The sequence below is a fragment of the Vipera ursinii genome, assembly GCF_947247035.1.
Source record: "Vipera ursinii genome assembly, chromosome: 17".
Taxonomy (NCBI): domain Eukaryota; kingdom Metazoa; phylum Chordata; class Lepidosauria; order Squamata; family Viperidae; genus Vipera; species Vipera ursinii.
Window position 1 is genome coordinate 1,016,272 of NC_139530.1, and position 22,455 is coordinate 1,038,726.

Here is a 22,455-nt window from a genome sequence, read left to right on the forward strand (position 1 = left end):
TACGGTCCTATTTTCTTTTTCAGCAGCAACTCTAAACCTTGCACAAAACGTACGGGAGAAAAGAACAGCTGCAGGAATTGGGTTTGTCCAGTGAAAAGAAGGACCGGGGATGACACGATAGCATCTTCCAATATTTGTGGGGCTGCCACAAAGAAGAGGAGGGGGTCCACCTATCCTCCAAAGCGCCTGAAGGCAGGATAGGAAGCAACGGATGGAAACTAACCAAGGAGAGAAGCAACCTGGAACTAAGGAGAAACTTCCTGACAGTTAGAACAATCAACCAGTGCAATGGAAGTTGCCTCCAGAAGTTGTGAATGCTCCAACACTGGAAGATTTTAAGAAGAGACGAGACAACTCTTTGTCTGAAATGGTCCAGGGTCTCCTGCTTGAGCAGGGGGGGGTGGACTAGAAGACCTCCGAGGTCCCTTCCAACTCTGTCATTCTGTTACCTTACCCAGGGTAGGGTTTTTGCCCACATCTGACCCCATAGAAAAGACACCACCAGGCAATTAAAAAAAATGACAATACAGGAACTTACTTGTTTGGACTCTACATCCAATCACCGGTTTCAAAGAAGGAAACCCAGCAGTTTCCTTAAGCCATCGTGGTTTAAAATCTTTGCAGTTTGCACCTAAGCTGGCCCGCCTGCCAAGCTTGGAGAAACTTTGGAACCAGCAACTGAAGTCCATTGTCCTGAACGTTCTAGAAGAGTTAAGGCAAAGGATTGTTGCAACCCCGAGACGGCTCTCCCGGGTTCCGCCGGCTGGAACGTGTCCTCCCACTTGCAAATGCAGGTACAACCACAATTCACGACCACAATGGAGCCGAAAGTTCCTGTTGCTAAGAGAGAGATTTGTTAAGTGAGCTTCGCCCCATTTTACATCCTTCCTTGGCACAGTTGGACTAGATGACCTCCAAGATCCCTTCCAACTTTACTATTATTATTGTTATTGTTGTTGTCAAGTGAAATCACCGCAGTTCTTAACTTAGTCACGCGGTCGTTAAGCGAATCTGGCTCCCCCTGCTTGTTGACTTTGCCGGTCAGAAGGTTGCAAAAGGGGATCACGTGACCCCCGGGAGACACTGCAACTGTCGTAAGTACAAGTCAGTTGCCAAGCATCTGAATTTTGATCACGTGACCACAGGGGATGCTGCGGCGGTCATTTGAAAAACGGTTGTAAGTCCCTTTTTTAGTACTGTTGTAACTTCGAACCGTCACTAAACAAACCGCTGTGAGTCGAGGGCTGCCTGTACAGAGAGTCCTCGACTTAACAGCAACTGTGCCCAAAGTTTCTGCTGCTAAACAAGACAATTGTGAGTGTTGCTCCATTTTACACCTTTCTTAACAGTCGCTAAGTGAATCACTGCAGTTGTTAAGTGAGGCATACAGCTGTTAAGTGAGTCTGGCTTCCCCCTTGACTTTGCTGGACAGAAGGTGGCAAAAGGCAACACCTGGCACCGCTACACTAGGAGAGGCATAATACAGGTGACAAAGAAAGAGCTTTGGGGTTATAAAACTACAATTCCCGAGATGCAATGCGTCTCACGTGACCAGCAGCAAGGCTGCGCCTGCGCAGAACAGGCCACGGCCGGACGCAGGAAACCACGCATGCGCGCAACGTCCTTTTCACACACGCACACAGAAAAGCGAGCGAGGCAGACTCGGCGAGACTCTTGCGCCTGCGCAGGGGAAGATGGAGCTCTTGGAGAAATTGCCGGAGGCCGAGGCGGCGAAGGTAAGCACGGAAAGAAGGACGAGCTTTATTTCGGACGGTTTCTGTCCGACCGGAGCACCTTCTTTCCTTTCATTTCCCCTCGGTTCGGCCATCGAACGCTCGACACTAACTGCCCATGCGCAGAACGGTTCGCAGGAATCGCTTATCTGTGCGCATGCGCGCGTTCGGGGGTTAGGGTTTTTGTTTTGTTTTGTTGCGCATGCGTAGTGGGGCGTGTTACTTAGTCTCTTCCTGTAGCATCCTTGCTGTGTTGAATAGCAGAGTTGGAAAGGGGCCTTGGAGGTCTTCTAGTCCAGCCCCCTGCTCAAGCAGTATACGCTTTCGTGCAGAATAACAATAGCACAGTTGGGAGGGACCCTGGAGGTCTTCTAGTCCAGCCCCTTACCTGTTGCATTTGCATCTCCCTTTTCCGTTTGGAGAGACGCAACTGCAACCATCATAAATACGAATCAATTGCCAAGCGCCTGAATTTTTGAGCATGGGGAGGCTGCAATGGTTGTGTGAAAAACTGTCATAAGCCACTTTTTCAGTGATGTCGTAACTTTGGATGGTCACTAAACGAACTGTTGTAAGTCACCTATACTTCTGCTGAGTTGTGGCACTTAAGAAATCATCCTATTAAAGTTTTATTTATGCCGATTTTTCTCGCAGTTCCTTCACAAAGTCGTCGATGGGCTGTGTGGCTCTGCTTTCCCGCGGCACCAGGACTATAAGGCTATTTGGAACTCAACAGAATGGATGCAGGCTCTAGAACAGACTTCCTCCTACTTCAGGAAAACTGTTGGAAAAGATCTTTCTGATGAAGAGGTATATATATATATAGAAAAGTGAGACTTAATTCTGCTGGTTGAGTCCTTCAGGAATAGGGCGGTATATAAAACTAATTAAATAAATAAATTATTTCACAGAAAAAACACCTATTAAGAACATTATAAGCCAAGTTTTATTTGTGGAGAACTTGCTTGTGGGTTTTTCTATTCAGATTTGCATGTAAAATTTGCTTAGGGAACCACCGGTGCCTGTTTCAAAGTGACTTTTTTCTTCTTCTCCATTGAGTTAGTAATTACTAGAGGATTAGCTGTATTTGCAACAAGCTGGGCACGGGCGCCTTCAGTCCGAGACAAAAAGTAACACACTTGGACTGTCACAAGTGCCTTAGGATAGTTTAGTTTTTATTGGATAAGAACTACTGGTTTAATCGTTGCTCTTGTACCGCTAATTATTTCTTTTCTTTGTAGGCTGCTCGGCCATTGGCTGAGTTAAATCCCGACACTCAAAGAGCAATGCTGGCTTGTTTGAAAGCCAGGAAGCCCGATATCAGGCAAGCCCTGATTGGAAAAACAAATGCTATTTGTTCCTCCCAGCTCCTGAATTTTGACTGGCAGCTCAAGGTTAGATTTACCTTCTCATTGCTTGTCTGCATAATATTTTAGGAATCCCAAAGTCTGAGGACGATGGGAGATCCGCGAAGGACTGGCACATAAAATGCTCTGAAGCAAAAGTTGGGCAAAAACAAAAGATTCTTTCTCCGCCCCCAATTCTGTGTCTCCAGAATTACATTCCTCATTTAGTAATAAAGGCAACGGATTCCCACTTTTGACCCTGCCTAAAAATTCCACGGGAATCTGATCCGCAGCTACATTCACCGGCACAACACGCTTAAACTCAGGAAAAAGAGGAGAGCTGTTAAATATTTCATGTTTTTTTTCCTAAATGCAAACGAGAGTTCCCACTTACACATCCTCGGTGTTCCTCAAGACGTTAAAAAGAAGATAAATTTCTTTTGCTAAATTTATTTTTTCTCATGGATTCTGATTTAAAAAAAAACAAAACCCACCAGGTCTTAATTGTGTTGTGTTTGCTTTCCTTTGCAGCTTGCGCTTTCTAGCGATAAGTTGTCCATGCTCCAGATGCCGCTTTTAAACCTCGATCTGGATTTGTCTAGAGAGGGTGACCTCAAATATATCTCCGTTGAAATGAATAAAGAAGAATTACAGACACTAATAAACGCCTTGGAAGCGGCAAACAAGGTGGGTCTCTCTGCTTAACTCACTTAACAAATGTTTCACTTAGCAACATACATTTTGGGCTGCGTTGTGATTGTATGGATAGTGGGAAATACCCAACTTGATACCGAATGCTTATTTCACCCAAAACCTGAGTGATAATTCTATTTTTAATTGAAATTACTCTTCTGCATCTCCCATTTTTACTCTTATCTTTGGGGAAAGTCATTTTGTTTCATAAAGCCAATGAAAACTTACTCTTTTTCTTATGGAAGAGAATTTGGTAGCCGATCCATAGATGTTGGAAGCTGTTGGGATTTTCATATAAGTGGAGACACAACTGTCCAGGCCCACAGTATCTAAAAAGGTTAAAATCATGGCAGCGGGACCAAAGTTTATTAAAACTTGTGAGTAATGAAACATCACCGTTTTAATAAACTTCACTCCAGTTGCCACGATTCAACCTTGGGGATTGATTGAGAAGATATGGGGGCAATCAGGTCTACACGATAAAGTTTAAAATGTTACAATATAGTTGAATAATGTTATTTAATGGTTTCTATCTTTTTCATTCTTTGAAGGTTGTTTTGCAACTGAAATGAGAATGAAGATGAAGAATTTTAATGGCAAGCTTAATGGGCACTAGATCGAAATCAGTTAAGTGCATTTAGGCTAAATGGCCAAAGTGTGCCATAGAGCAAAGCTTGGATTGTTGCAGTATATCTGGAAGGTTTTGAAGGTGCTGGAATTCATACAAACATCAGCAAACATTGTGTCAAAATTATTCAGTGCAAAAGAAAAAGATTTTTTTTCCAGTTTGCTTCGGATTTGTTAAAATATGTGTTTTGACTACCATCTGACTGTCCAGTTTGAAAGCAAAATAATTCATTTCTAACTTGCCTAAGGACAATGTTTTCTAGTAGAAACAGCTCTATCTACAAATACAAGGGCACGCCTACACTTAATTAAGTACATCAGTTTAAAAGGGACATTAGGAACACTCCCATTCACCTCAAGTGAACTTACAGCATCAGAGTAAACACTTGTAGGTGGGGAAAAAAACCAATAAATGTTTCTAAAACTGAGTATATGTGAAATGGATGAAACATAAGCTGTCAAGTATGTTGCAAAATTAATACAGTATTGAATCGTATGGGTCTAGGACAAATTGCCGCAGGGCAAGAGTTACAGTAACATCAAAGAAACTGGAACAGAATCATTAAAGAAAGGAGGGACAAAATGAAACATGAAAGACAATTTTTTTTATTATTTTAAATAATTAAATTGAATTGCTGAATTCTCCCATGGCCAGTTGCCTTGCAGTGAGTTTTTTTTTATATAAAAGGATAGAACAGCTGGAAAGTCCCAGAAAAGTTCATCTTCCTTCATGAGTTCTTGCGAACCAGAGATCGGCTTGATTTTAAGAGCTGCATTTGGATGGGGAGGACCCTGGTTTGGGGTTCATTAACCAGCATTTAACCAGTTTTTCCTAAATCTGGGCTACTGAATTCTCTGCCTTTTGGGAAGAAGATTAATTCTCGGTTTAATTTTGGCCTCACAAGCCTCTGACAAAGTCGCTGACGTCACACGCAATCCTGTTGGCTGAGGTCAACGACAGGATGCGGTAATCAAAGAACATGATAACGGCATGCACACCGTTCTCTATGTGGCTTAAGTGACCGGCGCACGGTTGTCCTTCAGCCGCCTCATGTACAGCAGGCCGTCATCGCGAAGGACATCAAACTCGCAGGTCAAAAAGGAAGGTCTGTGGGAGCTTAGAGATCACCCCATCGTCTGCAAACAAGGGCGATCACGTCTCGGTGAGCACCACTTTCATTTCTTCGTGGAGCTGAGGGCTGAAATTAGATCCGGAAGGCTCTTGCGGCGTGTAGCCTCTGACGTTGAACTCCTCGGGGATATGGCTGCCGCGGAGCCACTTCTGGTACTTCAGCCGGGTGGCCTCGAGGACGTGGCTGCTCTTCAGGAGATCGTCCATGAAGGAAGTTGGCTTGTTGAAGTATCGGCAGCAGAAGAAGGCCACCAGCTTGCGCCACAAGAAGGGGCTACTGGGGTTCTGACAGCAAGGTCAAATCCAGAGCCCGAAGGCTTGGGCGTGGATCTTGGGAAGGTCGCTCCGGTCCACCAGTAACTGGCAAATGTGGGCGGCTCAGGCACCCCCGAAGCTGTCTCCAGAAATGACGACACGAGAGCTGTCCACCCCGTAATCTTTGGCGTGCTTCAGGAAGAAGATGGTAGACTGGTTTGGGTAAGATTCCTCTGGCCCACGTCCATCCCTGAAAGAAGCAGGAAATGGCTTATGATGGGGTCCCGATCCAGTGTGGTACATTGACGAGTTCGGTGGTCTTTTAAAAGATTAATCAGAAGAGAGCTGGAAGGGACTTTGGAGGTCTTCTAGTCCAACCCCCTGCTCGAGCAGGAGGCCCTTGACCAAGGGTAGGCAAGCTCGGCTCTTTTATGACTCATGGACTTCAATTCCCAGAATTCCTGAGCCAGCCAAGCTGGCTCAGGAATTCTGGGAGTTGAAGTCCCCGAGTCATAAAAGAGCCGAGCTTGCCTATCCCTGCCCTAGACCAATCAATGAAAATAGAGCTGGAAGGGACCTTGGAGGACTTCTAGTCTATCCCTCTGGCCAAGGCAGGAGTCCTTTAATCTTCCAGGACAAGCGGCTGTCCAGTCTCCTCTTAAAAACCTCCAGTGATGAAGCGCCCACAACGTCTCGGGGCAAACAGTTCCACGGGTTAATTGTTCCCCCTTAATTCCATATATCATTTATTATTGGCCGTGGCGATTTGTCCCCCAGCGATCTGACCTTGGTGAGTTGCCCAGAGACACCCCCCCCCCAGTGTATTAAAGAGGCAAGGAGGTATCACTCACCCAACCGCCACGACTCTGGAATCCTCGGCAACGTGACGCAGGAACCTTTCGTAGGTATCTGAAACAGGCAGCAATGAGTTACGACGGAGGAGGAGGGTTCATTCCTGGAAACCGCTTTCCCTGGTTTAAGCTCAGCTCCTCCAACACAATTCCCTCTTGGCCAGAGATAAAAGAGGAGAAGTTAATTTGGGGAGATTATTTCAAATCTTTGGCTGCAGAGCCAAAGTTTACAAGGGTTCCTGTAGTGAGTCAAATCGGGGGTGGGGGGGAGGCTTTCGTGGCTCCAACTAAAAAAAAAATGGAAGCTCACAAATGAACATCCTAAGAACTATGTGAAATAATCCAGAATAAAGTCTAAATTGTTAGAAACCCAGTTCCAAGAATATGTCATTGGCTCTCAACTTGTAACAGTTTTTTTTAGCGACCGTTCAAAGTAACAACGGCACTGAAAAAAGCAAGGTGGGGCCATTTCTTTACACTCGCGACCGTTGCGGCATCCCCCAGGGTCACAGGCTCAAAATTTGGATGCTTGGCAACTGACTTGTACTTATGACCGTCGCTGTGTCCCGGGGCCACGTGATCCCCTTTTGCGGAGTCAGTGGGGAAGCCAGATCAGATCGAAGGGAATTGAATGGGAGTGACAGGACGTCTTATCCAGCTGGAGAACTTTAAACTTGACTTTACTCAAACTTTAAACTTGACTTTTACTTAAGCCTCTACTTAAAGATAGTGAGGGGATAATTCTCCCGAGTTAAGATTTTTCCTTTTTTAAAAATCCTTTTAGAAAGAGACTTTCAGCCTATTCCCCCCCCCATTCCCATTTATGTGCCTTTGGGTTTTGCTACCCCAATTCCTAGGCGGCTGCCCTGAGCAGATCTGCCCAGTTGGACGTGCCCAGTTGCCACCCGGCTGTGAGATGCAGGAAAAGGAAATCTCTCACTGCCTCCGTTTCTTCCCCGTCTCTTCGCCAGGGATTGGGAGGGCCGGAAGCCCCCTCCTCTTCCTCCCCCCCCCAGCGGGGCCCTCCAGGGCTGAGCAGCAAAGGCCCCGGGGGAAGGGCTCGGCCTTTTCCCGCCCTGCCCCGGGATAAGCGGGCACCGTTTAACCCCGGTGTATTCATTCAGACGAGCGACCGACACGGGTTGGGCAAGGCGGGCCGGCCAAGCCTCCCTGCCGAGCCGAGTCGAACGTGCAAACCGCGACTGCAGACGGTTCCTCTCCCCCTTCCTTTTTTGCCGGGGGGTTGGACTGGACGACCTCGCGAGGTCCCTTCCAGCTCCGTTATTCTGTTAGTCCCGCCCTCGGGCTACCGCCGGAGAGCGACGCATGCGCGGCAGCCGTCCAATCACGGCGGCGAACCTCGCAGCCAATCCGGCCCGGCCGCTCCCCCTTCCTCGCTGCCCCGTTGCATTGTGGGAGGGGAAGGGCTGGTTCTGGCGTCGCCCTCGCAGCTGCGCAGGGAAGCTCGGCCGTCGTGGCCCCCACCGCCTCCTCCGCGGCGCCTGCAAGCCCGGCCGGCCGAGGGCAGCGGGTGAGTCCCGGGCCGAGTGGGGCGTCCTTGCAAGAAGCGGGGGGCGGGTAGGAGCCCTTCCGGGATTGGGCAGCCCCGCAAACTCGTGAGAATGGGGAATTGGGTGAGTTTCCTCCTCGGGTTTACACGCATTCTGCCCCGACTCTTCTTGCAACCCGAGGGGGGGGGGAAGCGTTGCGTTGTGTTGCAACGCCCGGCATTGCCTTCGTTGGGGGCAGGAACAGGTGCCGTGTCCCCCGGGTGGGAAGCTTAGGTGTCCGACCCAACGCGTGCATCGCCTGCTCGTGTGAACGAACGCGCGGCAGACTCTGGGGACGCCCCGCGAGCGAACGGTCTTCCTTTGCCCGTTAATTAATCCAACCCAGGTTATTAAACGTAGCTGGGGGTCTTCGAGCTTGGCTTGTGGACTTCAACTCCCAGAATTCCTCAGCCAGGCACGCTGGCTGAGGAATTCTGGGAGTTGAAGTCTACAAGTCAAAAGGGCCAAGTTTGAAGACCAACCTAACTTATCTCGTCCTACCTAACCTGCTGAATTGGGAGGGACAGTTAGGGAATGAGCGACACCTGGATAGTTTGACTGACGGCCACAGGTGGAGCTCGGTTGGGAGCAGGCTCTCTTTGCAGCAGGCAAATGAATTGTAATTTCTTAAAAAATAAATATAATTTTTTAAATATAAAATGGAGGCCAGCAGACCTGGAACATTGGGAAACAATTCCAGGTAAGCCGGAAAGATTCCCCTCCATTTTCATGTCATTTTTAGCCGCGGAGACCTAGCACCTGCTCACCCTTGATAAAATGGAAGGCTAAAGGGCCATTTTCTATATTGTCCCCTTTTCCTGCTCAGTTTTGAAAGCCCCTGGGTTAAAAATGCAGAAATTAGATTTTTTAAAAACCGTTGTGATTTGTGGACCTGAGAATTTTGAAACGCTTTTGGTGAATTTAGTTTGGGAAGAATCCTAGGTGCAAATCTCTTTGAGTTATTTCATTTATTTTTATTTCTTTAGTCACCATAGAGCAGGGGTCTTCAAACTTGGCCCTTTTATGACTTGTGGACTTCAACTCCCAGAATTCCTCAGCCAGTGTGAAGACCCCTGCCTTAGAGGCTCTGGCAGTTAAATGGGATTCAAAATTCAGGAGAAGCAAGTGGGTGGATGGAAAGAGATGGATGGACGGATAATTGGATGGACGGATAATTGGAAGAGCTTTAGAAGAGAGAATCCTCAGCGAGTCCCTAGTTTGACTTTCGACTCGTACAAATTGCAGAAAAGCAACATTGACAAGACCAGGGATCAGGGGTCTTCAAACTCGGCCCTTTTATGACTTGTGGACTTCAGCTCCCAGAACTCCTCAGCCAGCCAGCCGTAAAATGGCCGAATTTGAAGACCCCTGCCCTAGATCGCTTCTGCCACAGGTGAACAAGGCAGACGTCCGTGGAGATCCTCCGTCATTCCAGGCCCTGGTTGTCCCAAAGGTGCTTTTTCCAAAGGCAACTGGACTTCCTTGAAGACATTTCGCTTCTCATCCAAGAAGCTTCTTCAGTTCTGGCCAAGTTCTTCCCTTCGCCACCGTTTAGGCGAGAACTGAAGAAGCTTCTCAGATGAGAAGCGAAGCGTCTTCAAGGAAGTCCAGTCGCCTCTTGAAAAAGCACCTTTGGGACGGGGGCAGAAGGGAGGGTGGGAGATTTGAAAGTGGTCATTCTTTCAGCCAGACTGATGGGAATTTTGTCTTATTCTCTCTGCAGCTTCTGTTGTGTTTAACCCAAACCTCGGTAACAACCGCCGCCCTCCGGCACATCACTGCCATCGTGCCTTATTTCAGCTTCCCCAAACATCTACTTAAGGTAAGCTTGGTAGCAGGGCTGGCCAGACGGTGCAGCGAGAAAGACTTAAAAGTTGGATTCCCCCCGTTAAAATTTACTCAGGCTCAAGCAGCCTGGCTTCGGTCATAGATAACGGGGTCCAGGGCAAACTTCCTTTTCTTTTTTTTTAATTAATTAGATTTTTACTCCACCTTTATTATTTGAATCAGTAACTCAAGGCGATAAAGATACTCAACAAGGTTTAGAAACATTGCCTTGGCATCACGGCTACGTCTAGTGGCAGTGAGTTCCCAAAGCTAGGTCCCCATTGTTCAAACGTTGGGGCGGGGGCGGGCGCCATATCCCCTTGTGTGGGGGTAATTCTGGCCAGATTAGGGGCAGAGCCGGGTGGGCTGTGCCTAAAGGGGTGGAAATCAAGTTTTAAGAGCTGAACGTTGTAGCATCTTACAGATCCTTTGTTTTGTATTCTGCAATTGCAACGGCATCGGATTCTTCAGCCCTTCTCACCCCCCAATCATTCGGGGGAGGGGGGTTGGGGGTGAAGACACGAGTGCCAGGCTGGAGAGGGAGGGGGGCAGGGAGAATTTCCCATCTCTTTCTCTCCCCGTTTCCCGTCTTCGCTGCACCCTCATTAAAGTGATTAATAAATCCTTTCGAGTGCTCTTTTTTCCCCCCTGTCTAAATTGGATTAAAACTTGAGGTCTCCGGCTGCAGGAAGGGGCAACTCAGACAAGGCGCTCTCTGCTCCCAGTGTGTGTGTGTGTGTGTGTGTGTAGGTGCACACCCTCACAAGCAGCCTCGTTCTCTGCCTTTGAACGGGGGCGAGGCGAGGTCTTAGGGACGCCGCGGGAAGCTTTTGACCTGGGTCTCAGACCCTCCGGGCTTTCCAGAAACCACCTGAACAGCTTCCTTTCTGCACTGGTGTCCCCAAGAGGTTGGGCCACATGGAGCCTCCCTGTGCAGAGGCAGTCTACCTGGAGATTTCAGGGGCTGGGAATAACCAGGAGAGGACAGTGATGCTTCCTTCTCTTTTTCTTCCTGTTCTCTTCTCCTTTCTCTCCTTTTCTCTCTCCCTCTCCCCCTCCCTCCCTTCTTCCTTCTCTTTCTTCCTACGTTCTTTCATTCTCTCCCTATTTCTCTTTCTCTTTTCGTTCCTTTTCTTTTTCTTCCTGTGTTCTGTTCTCTCCCCTTCCTTCCCTTTCTCTTCCTTCCTTCCTCGTTCTTCTCCCTTCTCTTTCCTCCCACGTTCTTCCCTTCCTCTCTTTCTCACTTTCTCTCCCTATTTTTCTCTTTTCCTTCCTTGTCTCTCCCTCCCTCCCTCCCTCCCTCCTTCCTTCTTTTCTTTTTCTTCCTATGTTCTTTTCTCCCTTCCCTTTCTCTTTATCTCTGTCCCTGTCTGTCTCCTTTTTTTCTCTCCTTTCTTTCTCTCCTTTTTTTTCTTTCTCTCCTTTCTTTCCCTTCCTTCCTCTCTCCTTCTCCTTCCTTCCTTTCTCTTTCCCTCTTCTATCTCCTTCCTTCTCTTTCTTCCTACATTCTTCCCTTCCTCTCTCCTCCTTTCTCTCTCTCCCTATTTCTCTTTTTTCCTTCCTTTTCTTTCTCTTCCTATGTTCTTCTTCCCCTCCCCTTCATTCCCTTTCTCCCTGTCCCTTTCTCTCACTTTTTTCTTCCTCTCCTTTCTTTCTCTTCCTTTATTCCTTCTTTGTCTTTCTCTTTTTTCCTTCCTCCCCTCCCTCCTTCCTTGTCGTTTTCTGTTCTTTTTCCCCTCCCTTTCTCTCCTTCCCTTTCTCTGACTCTTCCTCTTCCTCTCCCTTCCTCTCCCTTCCTCTTCTTCCTTCTCTTTCTTCCTACATTCTTCCCTTCCTCTCTCCTCCTTTCTCTCTCTCTCTCCCTATTTCTCTCTTTTTTCCTTCCTTTTCTTTCTCTTCCTATGTTTTTTCCCTCCCCTTCATTCCCTTTCTCCCTGTCCCTTTCTCTCACTCTTTTTTCTTCCTCTCCTTTCTTTCTCTTCCTTTATTTTTCCCTCCCTATTTTTTCCCTCTCCCTATTTCTCTCTTTTTTCCTTCCTTTTCTTTCTCTTCCTATGTTCTTTTTTCCCTCCCCTTCATTCCCTTTCTCCCTGTCCCTTTCTCTCACTCTTTTTTCTTCCTCTCCTTTCTTTCTCTTCCTTTCTTTTTCCCTCCCTTTCTCTCCTTCCCTTTCTCTGACTCTTCCTCTCCCTTCCTCTTCCTTCCTCTCCATTCCTCTTCTTCCTTCTCTTTCTTCCTACATTCTTCCCTTCCTCTCTCCTCCTTTCTCTCTCTCTCTCCCTATTTCTCTCTTTTTTCCTTCCTTTTCTTTCTCTTCCTATGTTCTTTTTTCCCTCCCCTTCATTCCCTTTCTCCCTCTTTTTTCTCTCTCCTTTCTTTCTCTTCCTTTATTCCTTCCTTCCTTCCCTCCCTCCTTCCTTCCTTGTCGTCTTCTCCGTTCTTTTTCCCTTCCCTTTCTCTCCTCTGACTCCCTCTCCCTTCCTCTTCTTCCTTCTCTTTCTTCCTACGTTCTTCCCTTCCTCTCTCCTTTCTCTTTTTCTTCCTATTTCTTTTTCCTTCCTTGTCTTTCTCTCTTCCTTCTTTCCCTCCTTCCTTCCTTGTCTTCTTTTTCTGTTCTTTTCTCTCTCCCCTTCCTCTCTTCCTCTTTTTTCTTCTACCTTGTTTCTTCCTACATTCTTCCCTTCCTCTCCTTTTCTCTCCTCACTTTTTTCCTTCCTTCTCTTTCTCTCTTTTCCTTCCTATGTTCTTTTCTCCCTCCCCTTCATTCTCCCTCCCTCTTTCTCTCTCTCTCCTTCTCTTCCTTCTTCTCTCCCTCCCCTTCTCTTCCTTCCTTCCTCTTCTTCCTTCTCTTTCTTACTACATTCTTCCCTTCCTCTCTCCCTTTCTCTCTCTCTCTCCCTTCCTTCCTTCCTTTGGCAGGCCCAGGAATTCTGGGAGTTGAAGTCCCCAGATCATAAAAGGGCCACTGTTGCCCAGCTCTGCCCTATGGGAACTTTGCCAGAGGTTTATTGATTATTTTGATTTATATAGCTGTCCATCTCCATATATGAGTCTGCTCAGAGCAAAAATAAACGTAAATGCAAAACACGATGAGGCATAAAACACGATGCAGCAGCCGGAGAATTGCAAAACAAAAACCTCAGCCCAGCCAGGAAACCAGAGAGTTTTTTTGTTTATTTTGAAACAGCATTTATTGGATTTTGATTTTTCTAGTTCCTTCTACATTTTCTCCTGCTTTGGGAGGATTGTTCAGCTGAAATAGGGGATATAAGGGAAAGCAGAAAATAAATTCACACACTTTAATGGTTTTTATTTTTCTAGGTTTTTTTTCTCATTTATTTTCATTTCATTTATAACACTTAGACCGTCTCCACCTAGGATAGAAAGGGGGTGTATAAATTGCAACAACAAAATGAAACTTGTATTGCTTTAAATTGTTATTTTAAAAAAGACTCATTTTTGTTTACTTTAAAAAAGCAACAACCAAACCTGTCTCTCTAGATCCAGTTTAAAAAATGGCATTCTGAAAAAAAAACAGCCTCTTTTTATTTAATCGGTGCAAATCCCCAGCTTCTTCCTGTGCCTGGCACTGGAGGAAGAAGCTGATACTTTCAATCTGAATTAGGAGCGTGTCGACATAACTTGAGGACTTCCTGCACACGTTTAGACACTGTCTTCTAAGCAAACTTCAGGTTGCAATAAATCATGCCCTTCGCTTTTGTTTTTAGCTCTTTTCTCTTGATTAAAAAGTCCAGGAATAAAAATAATAATAAAAAGCTTGTTTTCGTCCCTTGGTTGCAGAAGAACTGTTTTACATTCCCCGTGAATGCACAGAGGGACCTTACGTCACGTCCGTTCTTGTTTTTGTTTTCTGGCTGCAGAGAAAGGGAAGGAGGTGGCTGCGGACCGTGTCTCCATGAGCAGCAGTGAGGAAGAAGAGGAGGAAGGAGAAGATGAAGGGGACGACGAGGAAGAAGATGAGGAGAATCGGAGCGATTCAGACGGTAAGAATTAAGAGGCTTCCTGGCCGCTTTCCGTGTGCAGCAAAAGGGGATTGCAGAGTTTCCGAGACCCACCACAGCCTGTCCTGCTCTCCCGCAGAGCCATCCTTTCCCTAATGGCCTTTCAATCTTAGACCGCCATCTTCTCTCTTGAACTGCTAGGAAAAAACACAAACAGAACAGGTGTAGCTGGCTCTAGGACAACTCACCGTGGCTCATTTGCGTTTCAATCACTTCTTTCAGTGCCATTGTAACTTTGGTCATTAAATGAACGGTTATAGGTCGAGGACTGCCTGTGCGTGGGAGGGCTGGGCCAGGGACACCAGCCCCTGAAGCCCCCCAGGGGCTCAGTGGAGGGTCTCAAAGCAGGATCAAGGCCGGTGGGAGAGGCGTAGGGGGTGTCGCAGTGAACACCCCCACCCTCGGCCCCCAAACTCCCAAAGAGTACCCCTCCAGAGGGACATATGCAGGCAATTGTGCCTTTGCGTTCTCTTTCTTATTAATTTCCAGAAAATTATTTGCAGAATCCAAAATTTAAGGGCTCCAATTTTGTACCGCTTCCCTCCCAGCTCTGCAGCTTATTAAAATTTATATTTTACCCATCTCTCCCGTCTTATGCCCCCCCCTTGCAGACAATACATTAATTAGCACCCAGCTGCCCTTTCTGCCCCCCCTTGTCCCCAATGAGGTTGGATTGACACCAAGTCTTTCTTTCCTTCTCCAGCAGGCGAGAAGGCCGCGCCTCAACGGAGGAAACCTCGGGCAGAGTTGCAACAGCTGGCACAAGGAGGAGAGGACCTGGTGGAAGACTTGGATTTTTCCAATGCAGACTGACGGATGGACAGACTGGAGGGTTGGGGTATCTGAGGAAGGGGCTGCATTGTTCCAGCTGGCTGAGAAGCCGAATTTGTGCACTGGAGGGACAGGCCAGAAAATTGGTCAGCCGGCAGGGCAGCCTTAAAAAGCCTGTGCCCCATGGCTGCAAAAACTGCCTCTTTAGAATAATGTGGGTTCTTAAAAACATCTCAAAACAGAAAAGAAAAAAGAGGCCGGCCTTCAATGCTGCCCCTTCCTCTTCTGGAGACGCGGAGATGAAGATCAACTTCCCACCGCAGTTGCAGCCGGAACACTTTTACAGATTTTTTTTAAAGACTTGGCTCTTTTTTGGACCAAACCCAGCAGGAAGAGCTGGACGGGACAGCACAGTGCATGCTTTGAATCCACCACCACCCCCAATTCCCCCCAATGTTTATTTCTGTATGGGAAGGGAAGGTTTGCGTTGGTTCTCGGCTTGTAAAAACAGCCTGTTGTCGTTTTCTTTCAAAGGCCTGGATCTCTTTGCACTGAAACTGCAGCGGGCAAAACGGCTGCATCCCGATGGAGAAACGTTTTGCCCTGCAGCTTTCACTGCATTGCGACCCACTGCATTGCGACCTTTTTTCACCCCACCTGTGGTGCCCACCGGGAACTGAGACCCACACACTTGTTTTTTGAGGTCACCTGACAGAACAGATCTAGGATAAGGAGATAGCATTGGTCGGGAGGGGATTCCCCCAACTTAGCCAGGATATCTCTGTAATTTGCAAGGTAGGTGAAGGAGTCTTATGTCTTCAGCTTGGCTAAAGAACCACGTTTTGTGGTTTACGGAGATATGCTTGAAATGCAGAGTCCCCATAAATCTGAAAACATGGCTGCTCTAGCTTTTTAAACTGGATGGGCGGGTGAAGGCATAACGGCTGTTAGCTTTTGCCTTGGTTAAAGACTACGGATGTCTGGTAGGATTGTGTAGATTCGGGTTGTAGGACAAAGTTGAGGTGTCAGAAGAACTTGGATCAGGGTTTTTTAACCTTAACTTGAAGATGCGTGGACTTCAAATTCCAGACCTCTTGAGTGTTGAAACCCACACATCTTGCTAAGGGGGAGAAACCCTGATCTCCCGGGTCATGTAAACCCACCAGGTATGTCAAGAACTGAACTCTTGCTTTCGGAAAGCCAAACGGCTCTTTGAAGGCTGGACTTCAGTTCTCAGAAATCAGTTTTAAAACACTTTGGGAATTAAAGCTTGCCCATTGAAAGATGCAAATTTCAAAGGGATGGGTTTTAACTCCCGGAATTAATTTAATTTAGCTCCTGCGACTTAATTTCCAGCAGTCTCCAGCACATGGACTGGAGAATTCTGGAAACTGAAGTTTGCTAATCATGCTGTCTTGGTGGGGCATCCCAGTTCTGAATTCTAGGACTTGGGGATTCTGCCAATCTGGGAGACAAATCCCATGAAAGGTAAGTGGTGAGTCTCTAACTCTTAATTCTGTTAGGAATTCTGGAGCTTGCACTCCACCAATCCAGGAGACAGGTCAATGTCCTGTGGACGATGGGTCTCCAATTCTTCTGAATTCTGGGTCCAGAATTCTGGGACTTGGGAGTCTTCCATCACAGAGGGCATAGGATACCCTAGTTCCTACAATACCAGATGGGTGCCATTCAATCTCTGGTGTTCTCCAGCACGCAGACTGGAGAATTCTGGGAATTGAAGTTCAATCTTGGAGGTAGAAGTCCCAGGTCTTCTAGGTGGGCTTCCACAGGATTCTGCTAAAAATTCTTACACCAAGGAAGCGCGACATCTGAATGCGAAACCTTCAATTCCCAGAACTCTGCAACCTTGGGGTGTAGAGTTACGGGGAATGAAGTTAACTTCCCATCTAGATGGGAGGGCAAACAGATGGAAGGTAAACGGGTGGAACCCAGACTTCTCCAGTTTATGTCTGTATTCTGGGAATTTTAAAGTCCAACATAGAATTTCTAATAGAGCTTTGGCCCCCAGAATGCTTGGCAACGTAGCTGGATAATTCTGGGAAATAAGATCATCCATGTTGGGGTGTGTCATTCTCCACACTTAGACGTTTTGGGGCTGAGGTCCACTTATTTGGGATGCGCAGAACTTGGGTTCCTTTGAGCTGTGAGATTGCAAATCCCCACAGCTACAAATGTACAGGAATTGAAGTTCTTTAAGCCATTCCCACCCACCCCCCAGAAATGGGTGCACCTCAGCCCTGAAGCCTTGGGGGTCTCCGGTAGGTCTCAGCCTTGGCAGGCTTAAAGATGGGTGGACTTCAGCCTTAGTTGAAAGTCTACCCAACTTAAAACTTGTCAAAGTTGAGAAAAGTTGTTGTAGAACCTCAACCCTGCACCAATCTCCCCAGCAACTGGGCAGGTGAGCCAGAAAACAGGTGTGTCTTGAGGTAAGTCTGCAGTTCCTCCCTTGGTCTAAGACATGCACAATGTGTCCAAAACAGGGGCTTCTTGGCTCCAAGACCTCGGCACTTAATTTCAATAATACACTTGTGCATGCCTACTTGTAGCAAGGGCTGCACAGAGGGCGCAAGCTCTGTGCATGGTGGGTCCTGCCCTGGAAGGCTGGAGGGGGGTGGAAAAAGGGTCAGGGGCCAGCCCTGGTCCAAGGGGGGCTGGCGAGGAGGCCCTGGGGAGGTCTGGGGCATCCAAGCCCCCTGGGGCAGCCTCAGGCATCCTAGGGCCTCTCTCGCCAGCTCCTCTTGCGCCACGGTTGAAGTCGAGGGTCTTGGTGGGAGCTGGGGGAGGCTGAGAGGCCGGGGCAGGGCGGCTGCCAAGGTCCTTGGCTCTGGGGGGGGGGGCATTTTGCCCACTTCAAGCCAAAGACATTGGCAAGCTGCTCTCTCTGCGCCCCCCCTCCTGAGCCTCCCTCAGCCCCCACCAATGCCCTTGGCTTCAATCCTGGCCTAGGGGGGGCCTTGGGGGGGGAGGGGAGGTCCTGGGAGGGGGGGGAACTTCCCCCCTCCTCCCAGGATCTCCTCTCCCCCCCCCAAGGCCCCCTCTAGGCCAGGATTGAAGCCAAAGGGGTGGGGGAGGGAGGTGGGGGGAGGGGGGGTGGGTTGGGGGGAGGGGGGGTGGGGTGGGTGGGGAGGGGGGAGGGTGTGGGTGGGAGGGGTGGGGAACCAGAGGGGGGGTGTACTTCTTGTTTTCTTGACCTCTAATAAAGATTGTGAAAAGTGCAGCATCCCGCCTCTTTCTTTCCCCTCCCACCCGCCCACCCTCCCCCCCCCCCACCCTCCCCCCACCCCACCCTCCCCCCCCATTTCCCTCCCTCCTCTTGGTTCCCCTCCCCATCTTTGGCCTCAAGGGGTGCCCGAGGTAGGGAGGGGCAGGCCCTGGGTGCCCCCCCCAGGCCTGCCAGGGTGGATGGGGCATCTTCCCAGGGCTCCCCTCCTCTTCCCCTCCCTCCCTCCACCCCAGGAGGGCTGCTGGGGGCTAGGCGGAGGTGGGGAGAGCCCTGGAAGGAGGTTGGAGGCTGGGGGGGGGGTCTCCTTGCCGAACACCCCATCTCTTCCCTTCCCAGCTCCCTTGGTGCCATCTGGCAGGGACCCCGTGGGTGGCAAAGACTCAGGAGGGAAAGGGAGGCCCGGGAGGGGGGAGGAATGGGCAGGCTCTCCCCAACATTTAAAGGGAGGAGTTTGTGCCTGCCGATGCCCCCCCCCTTCACCCCAGGGCCTCCCATTCCCTCCTTTGCCCGTGCCTGCACCCGTGGCACCAGGGGAGTTGGGAAGGGGAGAGGAAGGGGCGTTGGCAAGGAGCCCTGGCAAGGAGCCACCCCGTCAGCCTCCAACCTCCTTCCAGGGCTCCCCCCACCTCCGCCTAGCCCCCAGCAGCCCTCCTGGGGTGGAGGGAGGGAGGGGAAGAGGAGGGGAGCCCTGGGAAGATGCCCCATCCACCCTGGCAGGCCTGGGGGGGGCACCCAGGGCCTGCCCCTCCCTACCTCGGGCACCCCTTGGGGCCAAAGATGGGGGGGCCAAGAGGAGGGAGGGAAATGCAGGTGCTGGGAAGATTGGGAGGGGCAGGCAGGCCAGGTGGTTGGAGGGCTGAGTCTGCCTCTCTAAGCCCCTGGCCTGCCTGTCCCCCCTCCTCCTTCCCAGCACCTGTACCCTCCACCCCCAACTTACCTGTTCTTACCTGTTCTCCGTGTCCTTTGCCGTCTGGTGGGGTTCCCACAGCCGGTACCATCCCATACTTACCCGCTTTGGTCTAAGCTGGCTCAGACCAAGTAACCTGGGCTGTGTGTACCCACCGCCCTCTCCCCCAACTTTAATGTTCCCTGTCCCCAGGAATCTAAGTTGTGAAGGACGCACCCCGACCCGTACCTGTTTTTATAAACTGAGTGAACTCTTCATTTTTATTATTTCAATTGCTTTGCTGGAAAGCCTTAATTTTAAAGTGATGGATACTTTGACATGAAGCTAAGGTCCTACTGAGCTATCTTGGCTTAACTGTGGTTTCTGTTCAAAATGCACTAAGGGAGGGAGAAAAAAAGACTGCAGGGGTGTTTTAAAAGTTTAGCCCCTGCATTCTTTTTTCCACCCAAGTGGCCAAGCACACAAACACACACACAGACACAGACACACACACAAACACAAGTTGGTTGAGAGCTGGCAAGGGCTCCATGTTAACTCCTGGGTGTGGATACCAGGGAAAATGTGAAATTCCATATCCTCACCCAGGCTGCCCTGCCTTTTTTAAAAACCAAACCTTGCGTTCTTTGTGCACAAAAGCCAATTAAAATGGAGCATATCTCTGTGTTGTATGCGCACACAGACACACACAAAGAATGTAGCTCAGGGTTGAACTCAAGTCCCTGGTGCTCTCCGAGTTTGGTTTTCTTGCAGACGTTTCATTATCCAACTAGGTAACGTCATCCATGCACTAAGGAGGTTACCGAGTTGGGTAATGAAACATCTCCAAGGCAACAACCTCAGAGGATACCAAGACACACACACTCTCTCTCTCTCATACACACAAAAACACACACACAAATGTTGGCTGAGAGCTGGCAAGGGCTCCATGTTAACTCCTGGGTGTGGATACCAGGGAAAATGTGAAATTCCATATCCTCACCCAGGCTGCCCTGCCTTTTTTAAAAAAACCAAACCCTGCGTTCTTTGCGCACAAAAGCCAATTAAAATGGAGCATATCTCTGTGTTGTATGCGCACACAGACACACACAGAGAATGTAGCTCAGGGTTGAACTCAAGTCCCTGGTGCTCTCCGAGTTTGGTTTTCTTGCAGACGTTTCATTATCCAACTAGGTAACGTCATCCATGCACTAAAGAGGTTACCTAGTTGGGTAATGAAACATCTCCAAGGCAACAACCTCAGAGGATACCAAGACACACACACTCTCTCTCTCTCATACACACAAAAACACACACACAAATGTTGGCTGAGAGCTGGCAAGGGCTCCATGTTAACTCCTGGGTGTGGATACCAGGGAAAATGTGAAATTCCATATCCTCACCCAGGCTGCCCTGCCTTTTTTAAAAACCAAACCCTGCATTCTTTGTGCACAAAAGCCAATTAAAATGGAGCATATCTCTGCGTTGTATGCGCACACAGACACACACAGAGAATGTAGCTCAGGGTTGAACTCAAGTCCCTGGTGCTCTCCGAGTTTGGTTTTCTTGCAGACGTTTCATTATCCAACTAGGTAACGTCATCCATGCACTAAAGAGGTTACCTAGTTGGTAATGAAACATCTCCAAGGCAACAACCTCAGAGGATACCAAGACACTCTCTCTCTCTCTCTCTCTCTCTCTCTCTCACACACACACACACACAAAAACACACACACAAATGTTGGTTGAGAGCTGGCAAAGGCTCCATGTTAACTCCTGGGTGTGGATACCAGGGAAAATGTGAAATTCCATATCCTCACCCAGGCTGCCCTGCCTTTTTTAAAAAAACCAAACCCTGCGTTCTTTGCGCACAAAAGCCAATTAAAATGGAGCATATCTCTGTGTTGTATGCGCACACAGACACACACAGAGAATGTAGCTCAGGGTTGAACTCAAGTCCCTGGTGCTCTCCGAGTTTGGTTTTCTTGCAGACGTTTCATTATCCAACTAGGTAACGTCATCCATGCACTAAAGAGGTTACCTAGTTGGGTAATGAAACATCTCCAAGGCAACAACCTCAGAGGATACCAAGACACACACACTCTCTCTCTCTCATACACACAAAAACACACACACAAATGTTGGCTGAGAGCTGGCAAGGGCTCCATGTTAACTCCTGGGTGTGGATACCAGGGAAAATGTGAAATTCCATATCCTCACCAGGCTGCCCTGCCTTTTTTAAAAAACCAAACCCTGCGTTCTTTGTGCACAAAAGCCAATTAAAATGGAGCATATCTCTGTGTTGTATGCGCACACAGACACACACAGAGAATGTAGCTCAGGGTTGAACTCAAGTCCCCTGGTGCTCTCCGAGTTTGGTTTTCTTGCAGACGTTTCATTATCCAACTAGGTAACGTCATCCATGCACTAAAGAGGTTACCTAGTTGGGTAATGAAACATCTCCAAGGCAACAACCTCAGAGGATACCAAGACACACACACTCTCTCTCTCTCTCATACACACAAAAACACACACACAAATGTTGCTGAGAGCTGGCAAGGGCTCCATGTTAACTCCTGGGTGTGGATACCAGGGAAAATGTGAAATTCCATATCCTCACCCAGGCTGCCCTGCCTTTTTTAAAAACCAAACCCTGCGTTCTTTGTGCACAAAAGCCAATTAAAATGGAGCATATCTCTGTGTTGTATGCGCACACAGACACACACAGAGAATGTAGCTCAGGGTTGAACTCAAGTCCCTGTGCTCTCCGAGTTTGGTTTTCTTGCAGACGTTTCGTTATCCAACTAGGTAACGTCATCCATGCACTAAAGAGGTTACCTAGTTGGGTAATGAAACATCTCCAAGGCAACAACCTCAGAGGATACCAAGACACTCTCTCTCTCTCTCTCTCTCTCTCTCTCTCTCTCTCACACACACACACACACACACAAAAACACACACACAAATTTGAGAGCTGCAAAGGCTCCATGTTAACTCCTGGGTGTGGATACCAGGGAATATGTGAAATTCCATATCCTCACCCAGGCTGCCCTGCCTTTTTTTAAAAAAACCAAACCCTGCATTCTTTGTGCACAAAAGCCAATTAAAATGGAGCATATCTCTGTGTTGTATGCGCACACACAAAGACACAGAGGAGAATGTAGCTCAGGATTGAACTCAAGCCCCTGGTGCTCTCAGAGTTTGGTTTTCTTGCAGACGTTTCGTTACCCAACTGGGTAACCTCATCCATGCACTAATGAGGTTACCTACTTGGGTAATGAAATGTCTGCAAGGCAGCAACCTCAGAGGGCACCAAGACACACAGTCTCAGTCTCAAACACCACACACACACACATCCAGAAGGGAAGCACTGGGGAATCCCCCCAAGTACAATATCCTACCTGTTTCTGTCTATCTTTTTCCTAACAACTCCCTGGGCAGGTAATCTGCTGCTGATGGACTTCTAAGGAGCAAATGCCTAGAAAGGGCAGGATGGGAACAAGCAATAAAAGCAACACCGA

The 22,455-nt window shown here is 48.4% G+C and overlaps 1 protein-coding gene across 1 annotated transcript; it reads left to right on the plus strand.

Moving 5' to 3' along the window:
- Positions 1-1,594: 1,594 nt before the first annotated feature.
- COMMD8 (COMM domain containing 8) lies at positions 1,595-5,049 on the plus strand. Its single transcript, XM_083375852.1, has 5 exons — positions 1,595-1,736; positions 2,388-2,543; positions 2,975-3,127; positions 3,611-3,766; positions 4,324-5,049. Exons 1-5 carry the CDS (start codon positions 1,695-1,697, stop codon positions 4,342-4,344), a joined length of 528 nt encoding a protein of 175 aa, XP_083231978.1. The 5' UTR covers positions 1,595-1,694; the 3' UTR covers positions 4,345-5,049.
- Positions 5,050-22,455: the final 17,406 nt, after the last annotated feature.

What these genes read in the sequence shown, in the direction of transcription:
- COMMD8 (XM_083375852.1), top strand. Translation starts at nt 1,695, where the DNA reads ATGGAGCTCTTGGAGAAATTGCCGGAGGCCGAGGCGGCGAAG. An exon ending in ATTTTGACTGGCAGCTCAAG is followed by an intron (nt 3,128 to 3,610) that starts GTTAGATTTACC and finishes TTTCCTTTGCAG; the next exon opens with CTTGCGCTTTCTAGCGATAA. An exon ending in CCTTGGAAGCGGCAAACAAG is followed by an intron (nt 3,767 to 4,323) that starts GTGGGTCTCTCT and finishes CATTCTTTGAAG; the next exon opens with GTTGTTTTGCAACTGAAATG.